Consider the following 18477-nt stretch of genomic DNA (forward strand, 5'->3'; position numbering starts at 1 on the left):
TGCCCTTCACCGTAACACGCAGGGCTTAGCCGTCAGCATCCCTGGGAGCATGTATCGCAGGCAGTCTGTCCTGTCGCACCGACCCAAGACCTCTTCCGACGTTGACGACGACACCACATACACCACCGCCGTTCCGCCGCCGCACACGATGAAGCGGACCATCTCGCAGACATTCCCTACCCACTACCAGCAGGACATCAAGGACACCAACATGTTGGACGCCGTCAATGAAGCCACCATGGCCGCCGACGGCCTCTCGCAGCATTCACAGGCCAGCTCCTTCTCCCGCGCGTTTGGTGCAGTCGCCGGTAGTTTTACTCGCCAGAAGACGCGCCGGCGCATGTCGTCCGTGTCTTCAGCAACACCCGCACAGCGTCGTCGGGGTTCCATACATTCTTTGTTCGAGTCTCTACCCTCTGCCAGCGCTAGCCACAAGTCTACCATGGAACCACAGCAACCACAACAACGGATGCCCCTGCAACACCAAGACTCTGGCATTCCCACTTTCCAGCTGCAACCACAAAGCACGAGCTCAAAGGCCTTCGCTCCCTTCAAGCGACTGAGTAGCATGCGCCGTCGCCCCACAGCTTCCGGGCCATCCACAGACGTTACCAAGGCTCTTTTCTCATCTCCGCCCATCTCCTACCCCAGCCAATCCGTGCCCGGCGCCGCCGCCCGACAAGCAGCTGCCGCCGCCAACCAGGACCGCCAGAACCAAATACGGCGCGAGCAAGAACACACCCACCGCTTCCTCAATGGCCTCATCACCACCTCAATGCGTGATGACGACATCAAGGATAACGAGAGCGGTGTGGACATGACATGTGCTTCCCCCATTGTCCGCGCCGATAGTGTTACCGAAAAGAAGATGAGTGAGTTGGCTTGTTAGTCCTCAGTGGAGCCACACTAATCGTGTTACAGTTGATCCTTTCCAGCGTCTGCCTGCCGAGCTTGCTACCACTGTGCTTTCAAACCTCGATGCCGCGTCCCTTGTACGTGCCGAGCGCGTCTCTCGCAGCTGGAACGAACACGCATCATCGCCGCACGTATGGCGAAACGTTTTCCTGCGCAAACACGAACCCGAAGTACACGTCTCCCCTGCGCCGATACAGATGGGCGGCTTGGGTACTGGCAAGATGGCGGGTGGCAACCCAGCGCCTGCCCAAGACTGGAAACAGATGTTCAGAGCGAGAAGCACAATCGACAGCCGATGGAAGGCCGGAACACCTGCTGCCATCTACCTCAACGGCCACACAGACAGCGTCTACTGCTGCCAATTCGACGAGAACAAGGCCATTACCGGCTCGCGTGACCGAACCATTCGTGTGTGGGATCTGAAAACCTACAAGTGCATCAGAGTATACGGCGGTCCCAACCACCGTCCAACCGCCAATACACCGCCACCTATGGAGGAGCGACCTGAACGCGTCATCAGCCATGCCTCGCTCAATGGCACCAAGACTGGCAATGAAATATACACTGTTCCCGCCGATTACCACGATGCCTCTATTTTGTGTTTACAGTACGACAGCGAAATCATGGTGACGGGATCTTCAGACTACACCTGCATCGTTTGGGACATTACTGGCGAAGAATACGTTCCCATGTACCGGCTCCGTGGCCATGAGGCTGGTGTGCTAGACGTCTGCCTTGATGACAAGTACATTATTTCCTGCTCCAAGGACGCCATGATCAAGGTCTGGGACCGTAAGACAGGCAACTGCGTTCGCACACTCAAGGGTCATCGAGGACCTGTCAATGCCGTTCAGCTACGTGGCAACTTTCTTGTTTCTGCTAGTGGCGACGGTGTAGCCAAGTTGTGGAATCTTGAAACGGGTGTTTCCATCAAAGATTTTCCGTCCGAAGATCGTGGTCTCGCAGCTGTTGAATTCTCTGATGATGCCAAGTACGTTCTCGCTGGAGGTAACGACCACGTCGTTTACAAGTTCGATGCCTCCACTGGCGAGTTAGTCCACAGCCGGGTCAAGCATGACGGCCTTGTACGATCTCTTTTCCTCGACGCTTTCAACGGTCGCATCGTTTCTGGTTCGTACGATCAGAGTATACAAGTTTCCGATTACGAGACTGGACAAACATACGCTGTGTACAAGAATTGGACCACGAGCTGGATTCTCTCGGCCAAGAGCGATTACAGACGCGTTGTCGCTACGAGTCAGGATGGTAGGACCTTGATCTTGGACTTTGGCCACAACGTACCAGGATCTGAATTGCTCGCCGGGTCGAAGTAATTGCACATAGTAGCTGGACCGACCATAATACGATCCAGCCCGTTCCTGAGCTACATGGTCTTCGATGACTTTGCCGCCGTATCCTTGAAGCAGCTCCTCCCACCTCAGCCATATACCCAGCAAGGTGGCATATATACCCCTCCGCGGAAGGCTTGGGAGAAGTAATGGAAGCAGACGTGAACTTGCGATAATACTTTCGAGGTCAAAAAGTTTTGTTGTCGAAGAACAGGTTTGCTGTTTTCTGGCGTAAAGCATAGCATTCATCAGCAGGCGTTCTTGTCATCTCCCATGCGTAGCTTTTTATTCATTCCCCATATTTCGCTACCTTCTTCCGTCGTTTTGTTTCATGGTAAACTGCATTATTAGCATATATCTTGTGGGCCGTGCCTCTTGCCACGTTTCTATTGTACTTTCAGCAACTAGATTTCCCTTTTGTCATGTTCTTTTTGGGTTGGGTCATAGGTGTTGTGCATAGACGTCCGGATGGAGACGAGCGAGCATTGAACGACGCTCTTTAATACAATGATCATATACTTCACTTTTCCTCCTTATTTGGTGATTTGTATCTAGTCCTTGAACAACTAAGCACTGGTTCCTGCGCATCAACGCCAGCCGGAGGTAGATAAAAAAGCAGACAGAAGAGTGTCATGATACGTTCAGCGCCAAGGGTATATAAATTAAGCAACACAACAATCTCCTCACCAAGTGCCTCTCCTCATACCCACGCCCTCTACCCTCTCAAACCAGCTCCCACTCCTTCCTTTGGTCGCTGCATCCATCCATGTCTTACTCCTCCCTTTAGTCGCCTTGTTCGTCAAAGACATGACAAGCGGCACCTTCTTCCTTCTTCGCGAGTTCTTCTAGCCCTCGTTGTTCTTCTCATCAAGACAGATGCACAGTGCAGCAATGAGAGCCATGTCTACTCCTGGTGCTATTTGCACACCGTAAGTTTGTTGGCCGAAGAATATGTCTTTGCCGCTAAGAATCTTGCGGTCGATACGGGCGACTACCAGACCTAATCATACTCAGCATCCTGTCCTGCTACGACAACTTTTGTCGTTCAAATGGCGAGGAGAGGGTGAGAAGGGAGACACGTACCGCCTTGTGCTTCATCTAGAATATCAGCCTGAGTATCGAAGAAGTTGCCGCGCATGGTGAGAACTTCTTGTTTCCCATTCGAGGAAGTGAATGTCGCTGTCGCTTTGGATCCGAGTACTAGCACCAGTCAGTTACGTCCACCTCCATGACCAATACCCTTCCTATCATCCTTCTCCCTCTCTTTCCTCGCTCTGTCCAAATCAGATGCCATGACTTACGTTTAAAACTACTCTTGACCTCCATAATCTTATCCCCTTTCGCACTCTCCACTACATACGTGGAATGGAGATGGAAGTGCTCCTTCACGATACTACACAGGTGGTTTCCTTGCATATCGAACATCTTTTTACGACCAGTCAGACTCATGACCTTTCCTTCGACTTGGAGGACTGGCGTGCCATTCGCGAGCTTGATGCTGAAACTGTCGCCGCTGAGCGAGATGACTTTTTCTTTGAGGACGAGTGTTTCTGGGCCTGCGGCAAGGAACTGGGGGAACACGCCGATGGGTTGGGGTGCTGGGGCGAGGGAGGACATGGTAGTGATGGTGTTTGTCTGATGATGGTATTGATGTTGATGTTTGCCTAATGAGAAGAAGACAGTCAGATACGAAGCTAGGTACGAAAGGATGAGATAGTAGTAGGATTAGGCATGACATGGGAGAGCGTGAGCCTTTAATCATTTCGGTAGAGGTAGCCTTACGTGACACTAGCAAGTGCATCCGATGATCGTGGGGCAGTGCTTATGGTTAGGCAAGCACGGGTGAGGCTGAGCGCGGCCAATGACCCGAGAACGCTGACATTAGAGAATCGAGCTACCCTATCATCAGTCCTCCAAGATGATGCAGAACAGTTGAATGGTCTGGGACGAACAATCAACCATGCTGACTGGAAATGCATCAGGCAGACTTTACTTGATTGGCGCGGATCAAATACTACGTGTATGCTGAAAATAGAAGCAAAGTACCTCGCATCACTATTTCATCGTGGCGCGTGCAAATGTAGTCTGTAGTTTTGTAAGACTGAACTTTTGAGCATTGGCAGAGACCATTATGAACTCCACCGAGACTTCTAGTCCCAATTCCTTTACGCGCCCCCAAAATACATGACGAACATGGCGACCATATGCACAAGGCTGGCCTCTAGGAAGCGCAGCTTAGAATATATACACGGACCATAAAGCCGATATAAACAAACGGTCGAGACCTGAGGACTTCTCCATCAGATCAAACCGGGGGTATGAAACTAGGCACCGCTCTGATCCGGCAGTATCGTGAGGAATGGAACTGGTATGACAAAGACAAAACAACAACAACAGCAACAGTAGAGGAAACCGACAAGACATTAGTTCTGGGCCGCCAGAGTGCGGCCGAATTAAGGACAGTATGTGGTGAGTTGTGGAACGTGTCGAGCGGGTCCTGGGGTATACAAGACAAGACCGACGAGAGATGCGAGATGGCAGATGCAATGCGAGATGAGTAGTACGCACGTTCATGCGTGTCGTGAGGTAAAGAAAATGCTGAGCGAGAGTAAGAAGGCAACAAAGGACTAAGGAATCATTCAAACGTTCTCCGTAAACCGAGATGACCTGGATCCATCTGCCGAGGGCAGACTTCTACCAAGAGTGCCTCGAGGTGGGACATCTGGATTGGGAGATTGTGGCGGGCTGAGATAGTGGCGGTCTGCGAAGGGGTTGCCATCGTCAGGATGCCGTATGACTGGTGTCCTGGCTGGGCTGGGCCGAATGTTCATCTGTCCCGACTCTCGACTTGTCGAGTTGTCGCCAATCTCTTTGCCGAACTCTTTGGAGATGCTCGGGCCGCCATAGATACCGTGTTCGTCCTGGTAGAAGGAAGAACCAGACATTGTCCCGCCTTGAGAGAACTGATCTGATGTCATGCCTTCACTGAACGCGGACGGGAGTTTGCGACCCGACACCCTCTGGAAGCTCCGCTCGCCACCACTAAGGTTGGTTTCTGCTGTCTTGCCCGACATGGCGGAGAATCGGTTCAAAAAGGCGACAGGAACCAAAGTGCTGCTTGTAGTAGGTGCTTGTCTCATTGACTGGTTGTTGTCGGTGTGATCGTCACCAGTAAGTTGTAGAGCACCACCCTGTTTGCGCTTGTGACGTCGCAGAAGCAGCAATATTATAGCAAGGATGAGCGCGGCGCCGGCAAGACTGCCTACGACACTTCCGACTACTTGCGGAGTCTCGAGTGGAGAAGGACTGGTGTCAGCATCCGCGTTAGAGGTGGCTGCTGTGGTGGCAGCAGGGGCAAACGCCGTTCCAGACGCATCCCCACCGGCACCTCCATAGTATGCTGTTGTTGAGGCTGCATTAGAGACGATATCCGTGCTGCGAACAACAGACGTTTCTGCTGATGTCTGAGCAGATGATGCTCTGCTAGATGAGATGCGGGATTGTGATGTTGATGCTGATGCTGACAAAGATGTGGATGCAGATGGCGAGCGAGTTGGAACTGCCGCTATACTTGCAATGAGTTCAGTCGACGTTGACGCAGAAATGCTGTCGAGGGAAGCGAGGGAGGAAGATGGTAACAAGGAAGCGGTGTCTATGGAACGTCAGATAAGATGGTATTGACAGCGCCGTCTAACTTACTGGATATAGTCGAGTTCAAGATGAAACTGATGTCTGAAAGCGGTGCGGCATCTGGGGCTGGAGATGGAGTCGCAGTGCTTTCTGGGCCACCTGTTGGAATGGGGGATGCGCTGGCCAAGTCGGAGCTGACGGCGACTTGGGCGACGGGAATGCCTGTAGAGTATGGATACGCAGGGACGGTTGGGACAGCAAGGTCACTGGGGAATGGTGGGACAGCTGGAACGGATGGTAGCACAGGGAGTGCAACTGTAGGTACTGCTGGCACTGCTGGTACACCGGGTAAAGGGGCGGAGGGAAGCGGCTGCTGGGCTGCAGGAGCTACTGAGGGGTTTGGTCCGGCTGAAGTTGCAGCAACGGCTGCGGCGATTGGCGCTGTGGGTCCATTTGAGGCCGGAGGTGTGACAGGCGCCAGAGTCTCCTGAGCGACGAGGTTTCCGTTGGTATCAACAGTGGCAACTACTTCGACGGCGACGGCGACTGTCTTTGTGTTTCCTAGCGCTGCGCGGCGGTGAAAGAAGCGATGACCCCTGCTCATGCTGTCTCTGGCTCTCGGTTCGGGGACAAAATGCTCCTTGGTTGATTCCTCCTCTTTCTCTGCGGATTCTGGCGCACGTTCCTGGGGTGGGGGGACGATTTGCGCTCGGTGACGGAAGCGCGAATCGACTCTGGATATCCTGGTGGGCGTGGCGACGGGGTCCATAAAGGTCTAGAGACGGAAGCCTGGCCAAGTGGGGGGTGGTGGTGGTGGTGATGCTTCCAGAGTATCGGTGGCGACTTGGACGGGTTCACGGAACATGTGTTGTAGAGACGGTAGGAGCAAATGAGCGGACGTATGGGCTTCAGCCAATGCAGGGGTCCAGTCAATGGAGTAGTAGTTGTTTGGGGGCAGCGAGTGAATGAGTGGAAAAGAATGGACGCCAGGTGACTGACTGAGGGCTGGTCTGGACGGGCAACGATCAGCACTCACATGTCACGAGGGGTGAATGGCAGAGGATACGTACCGGAAGGCGATCAATAGGCCAGCATTTGCTTCGCGATGGTCGCGCGTTTGGAGCGGGCGGGCGGGCTGGTTATGGGGAAGTCGGCGGAGGGAATTTCTAGCGTCGTGTGTCGGAGAGAGGGTGGTGTGCGCGGTGCAACGGGGTAGGAGTGGGACCAGACGTGGTGTCGATGTCGCGCGACGGCGGCTCCAAAGACTGCGGGAGTAGCGGGCGTCGCTGTGGTCCTGGAGGTCCCTTTGGCCGGAGTAGCGCTGGGTCCGTGAATTGGCGACGTCGCAGCGGAATCGTCGTGGGAGAGAAGGAGCAGAACGCTACAGCGCAGCGAGACAGGCTGAGGAGACGAGAAACCGTTTGGGGTCTGTAGGCCGTTGGCACAGACCCCGTGGGACTGATTGGCCCGCAACCGAGATGATATGTCCAGGAATAGCAGGACCCACCGGTGCACGATGCGATGGGACGCCCTCGCCAACACGCACACGTCCACGACATGACGACTGGTGACGAACGGCAATCTCTTCAGCGCATCGACATGTGTGCGCCGCCCGCAACGTCGTGCTGCTTCGTTCTTCGGCAGTATCGACGTCGGAGAATTGGCGTACCATGGTAGAGAAGGGCTTGCTAGTCAGCCGTCCCGCTTGCACCTGCAGTGGCGCCACGCCAACCATGGGCCAACTTTCAGGTACCGGATTCTGGAACGCCGGTACGCAGGTCCATGGCCCACGCTGCGAAGTCTGTTATTCTTAGTTGCCGCCTTTCTATTGTCGCACCTGCCATTGTCGCACAAGCACCCTCGAGTCGCGCTACACGCTTTGGGCCCGTCGCTTGCTGCAATCTGCCGTCGCTCTCTCTGGCGTATTGCCAAGCTCTCGTAGTGCTATTGCTCGCCAGGGTCGCCTTTACACTTCACCACCAACATCACGAGCTTCATCTCTCCAACGCGCCATTGTTAGCATCTAAACTCCCCCGTCCCCCTGACCAATCCGCCTCACCAACAAACAGCGCATCAACGCCACCCAACAACTGACGAGCACATCCATGCCTGTCCGATGTCGTGATCCGGGCGTGACTGTTTGCCATATAGGGTCATTGACCATAACAAACCTTAAAAAGAGGCCTTACTGCCTCAGTCTCAGTCTCAGTCTCAGTCTCGGCGATCAACCGCTATATGCTCGAGTCATGCAGCTTAAGACAGACGTTCCCATGGCCAGCCTAACACGGGCGCAACCTCGAAACACGAACATAGGAATTGTTTGCATGCCAAGACAATCGTCGGCGAAGAGCCACCACGATTCCGTCGCTACTTCTCACCTCTTTGTCTTCACATGTTTCAAACACACTGTGGGCCTGCCTTCATTAGATTCCACGCGCTCAACTGCGACTGCCGCATGTCCCAACACTGCATCGGGGTGCGCACGCTTCCGCTCTGGCTGTAATGCATCACGTCAATTGCGCAAGGCTGGGTCCGATTTCTAAACATTACATCGCCGTGTCTACCTGCTGTGCATACGTGATTGTGAATACGTTGGGTGGCGAGCGGATACGACGTCTGCCGTATCGATACGGCCTTGCGTATCCTGTAAGTTGTCGCGTTTACCCCACATAATTGCCCCTCCAGACCGAACGTCCTACCAAGCTGTGCAAATACTTTCCCATTTCTCAAGCCATCGACGATTGTATTGCATCTGTGACTGTTCTCATGCTTGTCGCCAATCCAGTAACAGACACAGTCACGCTCAATAATGACGTCGCCCCAAAATCAGGCAGCGTCAAAACGCCCACCACCTCTTCCTCCACGAGACTCTTCGACAAGTGACGCGCCTCCGCCATACACCGTCATGGGCATGACTTCGCAAGATCCGCGCTCTTCTTCAACACAGTCGCTTGTCCCTGATCTTACCCAGGGCGACTCAGGGCGACGGCGCCTAATGCTGGTTTTCATCCATGGCTTCATGGGCAACGAAACAAGTTTCCGAAGCTTCCCAGCTCACGTCCATAATCTTGTCACCATCACACTTGCCGAATCTCATGTAGTTCATACCAAGATCTACCCCAGATACAAGTCCAGAGACTCACTCGAAATCGCAAGAGACAATTTCTCGTCATGGTTCGGTTGCCCTACTTGTAAATATGCTCGTGACTGACAGTTGTCAGGCTAGCCCCACACGAAGACCAGTGGACCGACGTTATCTTACTCGGTCATTCCATGGGTGGTTTGCTCGCTGCCGACATTGCATTGGTGTTTCGACATCGCATCATTGGTATCGTGAATTTCGATGTTCCGTTCCTAGGTATGCACCCTGGAATCATCAAGGCCGGGCTAGGGAGCATTTTTAGTGCACCGCCAAAGCCGCAAGACGCAATCGTGCAGGATGCAGATGTCGGAAAGAAGCCCAGCAGGATTAGCACCATCTTTAACCCCAAGCCGACAGATCCTAATTACAATCCGGCTTTCCCAAATGATGTGCACTTGGCGAATAGAAAAGGCTGGGAAAACAGCCTACATTGGCTCACCAAGCACTACAAAGACGGTTTGAAGGAAGCTACCAAGGGCCTTGTCAAGTCTCATTTCGAGTTTGGCAGTGCAATGGCCGACTATAAGGAATTGAAGGACAGATATGTGAAGGTGCGCGCACTAGAGGAAGACGACGAAAGCAAAAGGAGATCTGGTAATCCCCAAGCTCGTACAGTACCTCGTGTACGCTTCGTCAACTACTATACTGCAAGTACTGGGAGACCCAAGAAGCCGAAATCTCCAAAGTCACCATCTCCATCTCGGTCTCCTAGCCAGCAACTACAGTATCAGGACAGCAACAAAAGCGCCTCAAGCGAGCCATCGCGGCCATTACAACCTCGATCAGAGTACCAAGAGACATCTAGAAGTGTATCAGTTACATCATCAGAACCAGAGATGACTCATGTACATCCTGAACCCATCGAAGACAGCCCCAAGTTATCCATCCAAGTCCACGAGCATCGAGAGGACGGCATTGTACCTGTAAGCCCTGAAGAGCCACTTACAGCCACTAGCCCAATTGGACCTCAAGCCTTTGGAGGACCAACCCACGAAAGCGCAGGTGCACCAAACTTACCAGAGATCCCGCCTATTCCACAGGAGCCACCATTCGTGGATTTGATGCAATTCTCCGACAAGACTCAGCGCAAAGCGGCAGAGAAAGAGCACGATCAGGCACTCAAAGTGTACCAGAAGGCTGTGAAGATGCGTAACAAGACCATAAACGAACGGACTAAGATGGAGGAGAAATGGGAAAAGGACAAAGCGAAAGAGAGGAAGGAACGGGAAAAAGAGCAGAGAAAGAGGCAAGAAGAGCAGGACAAGGCAAGGGAAGAGAAGGAGAAAGACAAGCGGAAAAAGGAAGAGGAGGCAAACAATATGTCAAGAGAGGACAGACAGCGGCAAAAAGAAAGAGAACAGAGACAAGCAGAAGCAGAGCAGAGGGAGGAGGAGGCCCGACAGAGACAAAGAGATGCAGACTTGCGTGATGGAAAGATACCCTTAGAAGACACAGCTGAGTCTGCACCTGCACCAACACCTGCGATGATCGAACTGGAGGAGGATGTTGGCGCCATGGAACTTGGAGGCGATGAGACGGCTCAGCACAGTCATCAGGGCCCGTATAGTCACTACGAATTCTCTCGTAGCGGAATCATGAGCCAAGAATCGCCAGACGACCGCACTGATTCTTCATATACCCTTTCTACCATGGACAGCCAAAACAGTCACCGAAAGAAGACTGGGTCGGAGGAAAGTGCGCCTGCCAAACCCAAGAAGCTTAAGAAGTTCTGCATGCTGCCACCCAAAGATGCGGATGGAAACAAAGACCCTACATGGATACGAGTGTTCATGGAGAACATGGACGAGGTAACAGCTCATACTTCACTTTTCTTCATCAACGAGACGTATGAGAAGCTCGTCGGGGATGTTGGTGCAAGGATTGAAGACTGGGTCAGGGAAGCGGATAGCGTAAGACTAGTTCGCGAGATGAGCGAGATGGAACATATGAGTAAATCTTGATGTAATGTTTTGGATACCCAAACGATCAAATGAAATTACGATGGATCGTCGATCTGCTTCACCTTCTGATACTACGCACTACTCGTCCATCCCATTTGCGGCGCAATAGACATGACTCTTCCACCAACAACCAATCCCCAAACGCCCAGACCCAGTATTCCCGATCCGCCATTAGCCATACCCGTCCATACTCCTCCTGCAACCGCCCATGCCAAACTCAACGTACCGAGTAGCAGTACCACGAGCTCGCTTCCTCGTATCGCTTCATTGAATTTTTCGACAAACGGGATTTTGGTCTGGTTTTTGTCGTTCCAGAAGTTTGCCATATGTACACGGGAGAGATATGCAGCTGCAGCATTTGCAACGCCAGCGCAGATGAGTAATTTCGTGGTTGCAAGGCTGGGGATTATGACGAGGGCGGTGGATGTAAGGAAACTAAGTAGTAGCTAGAGTTGTCGTGTTAGTACTATCTGGGGGCGGTCGAAGGTGATTCAAGCATACTGTCACAGTGCCGCTAGTCTGTGTTGACCTGGTCTTATGCAGTCTTTGCGCAGCCGTGTTTGACCATTCTGCAGCCTTTTGGCTCTTTTCTTCGTACTGCTGTAGGCGGGTTATGTTTTGGTAGGAGAGGTAGAGGCCGTAGGCGCTGAGGGCGGAGGTGAGTCCAAGCTGGAATATGCTGACGGTGTATATTGAGGGCGAGAACATGGTGATTTGAGATGAAAGCGCGCACAGCTGCTCGGTGCCCAAGGTCAGAAGGTGTTGTCATGTGTATATTGATGAGGGATGTTGAAGTTTGGTGGGCGGAAGGGACACTACGTCATCGGCCGTGTTCATCGTTCTAGAACCTGGGCATCTGCTTCACTAGCTTGTGCACTTGAACGCGACGCCAACGCGACAACGTGAATGCTTTCGCGAGATGCTCGTGTTACAAGACACAGCCACGTCGTGCTTTCATTGTCGGAGAAGTACGACTGCCATGTATACAGAACATCATCTACGCTAATGATAGCATTGGAAGCAGGGTGCCATGCGAGACCGAGCACCATCAGCTTGCTTGTGTATACCCCTTGCATGCTCAACGGCCATGTCGATTTTTCTTTGCGAGTATATATGCTGCTTGCCCGAGCCTCCGATCGCTTGCCTCCTTGTCTAAGAGCACCACGTACGCGGATTTTTTTTGAGGGAATTGCTTTCGAATTTCAAGCCGGTAATTCGGAATAGCGATGCTGCGCATAAAGAATTGACTTGTAACCACATGCACAATGGAACCGATGTATCGTGTCCAAACATACAGCACTCCATCTACATGGTTTATCTTCACGATACTGGTGTCTCCGAGAAACTAGGCAAGAGAACCCTTCGGTAATCGTGCGCTATTCATCTACGATGCCGTCCGAAGCAGCGTCCTGACTAATCACAGGCTACTGAACAGCTCAATCTCATATTGTTCCATTGGTATCAGAGCAATCAAGAATGGTTACGTGTTCGCGGGCGCAAGCCATAAAATTGACGTTGTCGTTCCCGAGGACGCGCTCACGTTGGATACCATTCGCGTTGGCGGTGGCGGTCAAACTAATCTTTGGGAAGCAGGAAATATGAATTGTTGGCGAATGTGGAGTCTGTCATATCAGTGGTACGAAAGAGGAATTCGCAATGGTTGGTAAAGTTTGGTGTTGAGTGTAACTAAATGTCAGAGCTGGAGTCATTTGTAGCTCCGGCGGCGCCGTTCGGTTGCGAATGTCCCGGCATCTTAGCGCTAGTATCAAAGGCCGACCGAACTACGGTGATAAGGATCATCTTCCCGGCCTGCGCTGATATACTCTGCTGCCAATATGGCTCACACAAGCATAATCACTTGTACTATCTTTGAGTTATTGCCAATTCATGTTCATCACTCAGCTCGCAACGCGGAGATACCTCCACCGCCGTCACCCCACTTGCCATGTCAGGAGCCTGGCTACACATGTACCCCGGGTACCAATCAGTCTTCTGGATATAGACACACCACTCGACTACGACCGACAGGTTTTGCAGCTCGGCTCTATCAAGCATGGCTCGAAGCGCCCATTAACTCTGGCGGAAAAGGTACTCTACAGCCATCTGTATGTCTCGACTGAGCACCACTGGTCTTTGGACGAAATCCGGCGTGGAGAGACGTTATTGCATCTCCGACCTGATAGAGTCGCATGTCATGACGCAACGGCGACGATGGCGTTGCTGCAATTCATCAGCGCAGGCCTTCCAAAAGTACAAATACCCACCACAGTACACAGCGACCACCTCATTGTATCACGCGACGGTGCTGTAGATGACCTTATTCGTGGGCGAAAAGAGCACCAAGAGGTTTACGCCTTCTTGAGTAGCGCATCAAAGAAATATGGTATCGGTTGGTGGAAACCCGGAGCTGGCATCATCCACACTACCATCTTTGAGAATTATGCTTTTCCTGGTGGACTGATCATCGGGACAGACTCCCACACGCCTAATGCTGGCGGCATGGGTATGCTAGGCATCGGAGTTGGAGGTTCGGATGCAGTCGATGCAATGGCTGGTATGCCTTGGGAGCTCATGTGTCCACAGGTTGTAGGCGTACGACTTACAGGCCGTCTACATGGATGGGCCTCGACTAAGGATATCATCTGCAAACTTGCGGGTATCCTCTCCGTCTCTGGCGGAAAAGGCAAAGTCCTCGAGTTCTTCGGCCCAGGCACAGAGACATTAGGCGCAACAGCCATGGCAACAGTCTGTAACATGTCAGCTGAGATTGGATCAACTTCCTGCATCTTTCCTTACACCAAAGCTACATACCGATATCTTTCAGCGACAAAGCGTGGGAGTATCGCGCGTCTCGCAAACAGCTACAAGGACGTTCTGCTGACAGCAGATGAGGGCTCAGAAGATCATTACGACGCTGTCATTGAAATCGATCTAGACTCCTTGGAGCCGCATATAAATGGTCCCTTCACACCAGACCTTTCGCATCCTCTTTCATATTTGAAGAATGCTGTAGCAAACAATGACTGGCCTGTCGAAGTCAGTCATGCTATGGTAGGCAGCTGTACTAACAGTTCATACGAAGATCTATACAAAACGTCACAGCTTGTCATTCAAGCCAAGGCTGCTGGTTTGCCGCATGTGAAGACGCCATTCTTGGTCTCACCGGGTAGCGAAGATATACGTGCAACTGCGGAATCGGAGGGTATCCTACAGACATTACGCGATGCAGGCGCTGTTGTGCTGAGCAGTACGTGCGGCCCGTGTGTCGGGCAATGGCAGCGTACGGACGTCGACGTCAAGGGTCGTGAGCGGAACACAGTGGTATCAAGCTTCAATCGCAACTTTGTCGGTCGACACGACGGAAATCCAGAGACCTGTTCGTTCGTGACTTCTCCAGAAATGGTCACCGCCTTTGCCTACTCTGGAAGATTGGATTTCAACCCTACTACCGATTACCTTCCAATTGAAGGGTCTGCAGAAGGGTTCCGATTTACGGCGCCAATAGATGTTGAGCTACCTTCTCAATTCGCCGTCGGCGAGGACTTTTACCAGGCTTCAGTTCATGACGCCGACGATGTGGTCGTGGACATCGACCCACAATCCGACCGCCTGAAACTGCTCGAGCCTTTTGAATCGTGGTCTCCAGGCTGTACGAAAGGCATGTCGATTCTGGCCAAAGTCAAGGGTAAGTGTACGACCGATCACATATCTCCAGCAGGGCCTTGGTACAAGTACCGAGGCCATCTTGAGAATATTAGCCACAACATGCTTCTCGCAGCTTCGAACGCCTTTCTCTCGTCCGACTCTCGGTTGCTCGGCCACACCATCCATCCACTGACCAAAGAAGCCGGTCTTATCCATGAAGTCGCTCGAGACCTACGTGATCGAGGAATAAAGTGGTGCATCGTCGGCGATGAGAACTATGGAGAAGGATCGTCGCGCGAGCACGCAGCCCTTGAGCCGCGTTTCCTCGGCGGTGTGGCTATCATAGCACGCTCGTTTGCCAGGATACACGAGACGAATCTCAAGAAGCAGGGCATGCTTCCTTTGACATTTGCAAACCCTCGAGACTACGATCGTATTCAGTTGGGCGATCGTATTACGCTACAAGGTGTCGAAGACGGCGAGCTACGGCCGGGAAGGCAGGCTAGCATGCGCGTAGAATGCGCGCATGCAGGAGAGTGGGTCGCGCCGCTCAACCATAGTTACAGCGAGGGGCAATTGAGGTGGTTGAGAGCGGGAAGTGCGCTGAATCATATCAAGCAGACAGTCTTGGGAAGATGATTGATGAATGTTAATTTGGCAGGTCTGTTTTGTTGGGGCAGACATCGGGAAGTCCAATGGCTCCTTGGAAAGGCGACATCAGTGATGCTCGCCAGTGCTGTACATTATTACCTCGGCGCTTTTGGCTGGACCGCTCGGTCTCGCAAGGTTATACAGTTGTAAAGGCGCTACGGCACCCCGCGCTTGATCATCTCAAATCTGATTGGCGGAAGTCCCACGCTGATCTACCAAAGCACGCCGACGCGTTCCTGAAGCCCTGGAGCCGTTTCCCGTAGACCGTGGCCAGCTAGTTCGAAGCACCCGTTGACTGTACGTGATTCCAGCGTCTCGTGTCGAGCTTCAGCAGACCTTCGCAATGGCCCAAAGAGTGTTCCTTCGTACAAGCCGGGGCCTGGCGCTCACTCCTCGCTCACTGCAGATCACCCGCCCCTTCAGTACTGTTCTCGATACCCCAGTCGACCCAGGAACTCAGCAATTACGCTCTGTAGCCCGGGCAGGCTCCGTCTTTGAGAATGCACTCAATGCAAGTGCCCCCAGGACCAACTGGACAAAGGAGGAGATCTCCGAAGTCTACAACACTTCACTGATAGATCTCACATATGCATCGGTATGTCAAGCAACTCTGTGGCAATCTGGAGGGTCACTGTCTTATCAATCTCGCTATAGGCTTCGGTGCACCGGCGCTTCCATGACCCCGCAGCCATCCAGATGTGCACACTATTCAACATCAAAACAGGAGGTTGCAGCGAGGATTGCTCCTACTGTGCACAGTCATCCCGTTACGATACCGGTCTGAAAGCCACAAAACTATCTTCGGTTGATTCCGTCCTGGAAGCTGCGCGAATTGCTAAAGAGAATGGGAGCTCAAGATTCTGCATGGGCGCTGCCTGGAGAGACATGCGAGGCCGCAAGACGAATCTTAAGAACATCAAGGAAATGATCAAGGGCGTGCGTGGCATGGGCATGGAGGCGTGTGTTACCTTGGGCATGGTCGATGCTGCGCAAGCAAAGGAACTCAAAGATGCTGGACTGACTGCATACAATCATAATGTTGATACTAGTCGAGAGCACTACCCAAGTGTCATCACAACTCGCACGTACGATGAGCGACTCAACACCATCAAGAACGTTCAGGAAGCTGGCATCCACGTATGCACTGGTGGTATCCTTGGTCTAGGGGAGAAGGCTCGTGATCATGTCGGACTCATTCACACCGTTGCGACATTGCCCGCCCATCCTGAGTCCTTTCCAGTCAACGCCCTGGTTCCAATCAAAGGCACTCCACTTGGAGAGACCGAGGCGATCTCCTTCGACGCCATCCTGCGAACCATCGCCACTGCGCGTCTAGTCATGCCAACAACCATTATCAGACTAGCAGCTGGTCGCCACACGATGCGCGAGGAGAAACAGATCATGTGTTTCCAAGCGGGTGCCAACGCTGTCTTCACTGGCGAAAAAATGCTGACTACTGCTTGCAATGGTTGGGAAGAGGACAAGGCCATGTTTGGTAGATGGGGACTCAGGCCTATGAAGATAGATGAGACGATTGGAGAGAGGCGCAAGCTTCCTGGACAGGATGAGGCTGAGGCAGTTGTTGCTGCTGCTGAAGCGGAGGCAACGGTTCAGGCACTTGCCTAAAGGCCATGGTAGTCTACACAAGACGGCTAATACATAAACATTACAAAGTAGAAACGTTTGTGCACCTATTCAAAGCTAAAGTTTGGCTCTCGTAACTGGCTCTAGTGTATTGTCCTGTAGCATCTCAGCTGCTTGACTCTCACACCATTCTCCAAGGAGTTCAACAAGCCTCTCCAGATCCGCAAATGTGTTACCGGCATGTAAGCAGATTCTGACCCTAGCAGTACCCACTGGCACTGTCGGTGGTACCACAGCTCGAACCATCATACTGTGACTTTGCAGGAAGCTTGCCAATACTTTTGGTTTTGCTAGCTGCACTGCAAAGATGGGCGATCTTGGACATGCGCTTGGAATCGTTAGGACTCTATGAGCCATATCAGAGAGTCTTTGGAGACGACTCAGACTAGTGTAGAGATGCTGCGTGAGACTTTGTAGATGAGCTTGTAGACCAACACTCTGCCCGGATCGTAGTAGCCGATATGAAGAGCGGATAAGGGCTAGCGAAGGATAGGACAGGAATGTTGTATAGATTAGTGGACGTGCGTAGTTGATCAAGTAGTGGCGAAGGGTTTCCGAGCCCAGAAGGATCGCTGTATGAGTGGTCAGCATTTGTACTGTGCTTCGCTAGTGGAAAGGAAAAGTTTACCTCCGTTGGCTGCTAAGGCTTTCCCAAAGGTGTGTAATCTTGCAAATATACGTTTTTCGAGCCCTAATTCACACACCAACCCCCTACCCTCTGGTCCCAACACACCTGTAGAATGCGCCTCGTCCATAACAATGTACCCCCTTTCGTGACCTAGGACTTCTTCGACTACTTCGACCATCTGCTTCAAGGGGCACACATCTCCGTCCATGCTGTAGATAGATTCCAATGCTACAAAAACATTGCATCTTCCTTCGCGTACACCATCTTGCTCAGTGAGAAGACCTAGCAAGACTTGCTTTAAGGCTGATACAGAGTTGTGTTCGAAGGCAACCACCTTGGCTGCTCGTGATAATCTCATGCCGTCATGCACACTTGCATGCACAAGCTCGTCGTAAACTATTACATCTCCCGGCTGTGGCACGCTCGCAAAGAAACCAGCATTTGCGTCGAACCCACTGTTGAAAAACAATCCTGACTCGGCTCCATGGAAGCATGCAATTTCTTGCTCTAGTTGTTCAGCATATATCGAGTTGCCATCCAGGAGTCTTGACCCGCCGCTACCTAATGGGAGACTAGTCCTTTGTAGCTCCTGGAGGTACGATGACTTGAGCTCTGGCGAAGTTGAGAGCGAAAGGAAGTCGTTGGAGGAGAAGTCGGTCTGATCGAGAACAGGTAAAGTTAAGTTTCGGAGTGTTGAGTTTGTGCGTCGACGGTCGAGTAGGTCTCGTAACTTGCTTTGCAACAGCATTGGGCTCGTTTCATCTCCCATGTCTTCCGATGGAGTATGGCAATAGGGAATCTGGACAGTGATAACGTGACCGTCGGTGATGGTGTGGAGCTGACTACGTGGATGGAGTGGTAGCATCAATGAAAAGCGGGAAGTAAGCGTGGGGTCTGCCGCGGATTTCCGCG

General features: G+C 52.3%; 8 protein-coding genes across 8 annotated transcripts; 4 read left to right on the forward strand and 4 right to left on the reverse strand.

The window, feature by feature from the left end:
* Positions 1-148: 148 nt before the first annotated feature.
* Positions 149-2249, forward strand: J4E82_001290 (uncharacterized protein; the record flags this gene model as incomplete). The annotated part of the gene is made up of 2 exons (XM_051727605.1): positions 149-872; positions 922-2249. The coding sequence occupies 2 exons, from the start codon at positions 149-151 to the stop codon at positions 2247-2249; spliced, it is 2052 nt and encodes a 683-aa protein (XP_051592450.1).
* Positions 2250-3109: 860 nt separating this feature from the next.
* J4E82_001291 (uncharacterized protein) lies at positions 3110-3881 on the reverse strand (the record flags this gene model as incomplete). Its single annotated transcript, XM_051727606.1, has 3 exons — positions 3110-3264; positions 3348-3464; positions 3566-3881. 3 exons carry the CDS (start codon positions 3879-3881, stop codon positions 3110-3112), a joined length of 588 nt encoding a protein of 195 aa, XP_051592451.1.
* A 1022-nt stretch (positions 3882-4903) lies between these two features.
* J4E82_001292 (uncharacterized protein) lies at positions 4904-6663 on the reverse strand (the record flags this gene model as incomplete). Its single annotated transcript, XM_051727607.1, has 2 exons — positions 4904-5916; positions 5964-6663. The coding sequence occupies 2 exons, from the start codon at positions 6661-6663 to the stop codon at positions 4904-4906; spliced, it is 1713 nt and encodes a 570-aa protein (XP_051592452.1).
* Positions 6664-8799: 2136 nt separating this feature from the next.
* J4E82_001293 (uncharacterized protein) lies at positions 8800-10997 on the forward strand (the record flags this gene model as incomplete). Its single annotated transcript, XM_051727608.1, has 2 exons — positions 8800-9068; positions 9116-10997. The coding sequence occupies 2 exons, from the start codon at positions 8800-8802 to the stop codon at positions 10995-10997; spliced, it is 2151 nt and encodes a 716-aa protein (XP_051592453.1).
* Positions 10998-11068: 71 nt separating this feature from the next.
* Positions 11069-11705, reverse strand: J4E82_001294 (uncharacterized protein; the record flags this gene model as incomplete). The annotated part of the gene is made up of 2 exons (XM_051727609.1): positions 11069-11443; positions 11499-11705. 2 exons carry the CDS (start codon positions 11703-11705, stop codon positions 11069-11071), a joined length of 582 nt encoding a protein of 193 aa, XP_051592454.1.
* Positions 11706-12884: 1179 nt separating this feature from the next.
* Positions 12885-15281, forward strand: J4E82_001295 (uncharacterized protein; the record flags this gene model as incomplete). Its single annotated transcript, XM_051727610.1, has 1 exon — positions 12885-15281. The coding sequence occupies one exon, from the start codon at positions 12885-12887 to the stop codon at positions 15279-15281; it is 2397 nt and encodes a 798-aa protein (XP_051592455.1).
* Positions 15282-15636: 355 nt separating this feature from the next.
* J4E82_001296 (uncharacterized protein) lies at positions 15637-16919 on the forward strand (the record flags this gene model as incomplete). Its single annotated transcript, XM_051727611.1, has 2 exons — positions 15637-15888; positions 16053-16919. The coding sequence occupies 2 exons, from the start codon at positions 15637-15639 to the stop codon at positions 16917-16919; spliced, it is 1119 nt and encodes a 372-aa protein (XP_051592456.1).
* A 75-nt stretch (positions 16920-16994) lies between these two features.
* On the reverse strand, positions 16995-18430 carry J4E82_001297 (uncharacterized protein; the record flags this gene model as incomplete). Its single annotated transcript, XM_051727612.1, has 2 exons — positions 16995-17509; positions 17566-18430. The coding sequence occupies 2 exons, from the start codon at positions 18428-18430 to the stop codon at positions 16995-16997; spliced, it is 1380 nt and encodes a 459-aa protein (XP_051592457.1).
* Positions 18431-18477: the final 47 nt, after the last annotated feature.

Source organism: Alternaria postmessia (genome assembly GCF_024291825.1).
Source record: "Alternaria postmessia strain BMP 2775 chromosome Unknown scaffold_5, whole genome shotgun sequence".
NCBI lineage: Eukaryota > Fungi > Ascomycota > Dothideomycetes > Pleosporales > Pleosporaceae > Alternaria > Alternaria postmessia.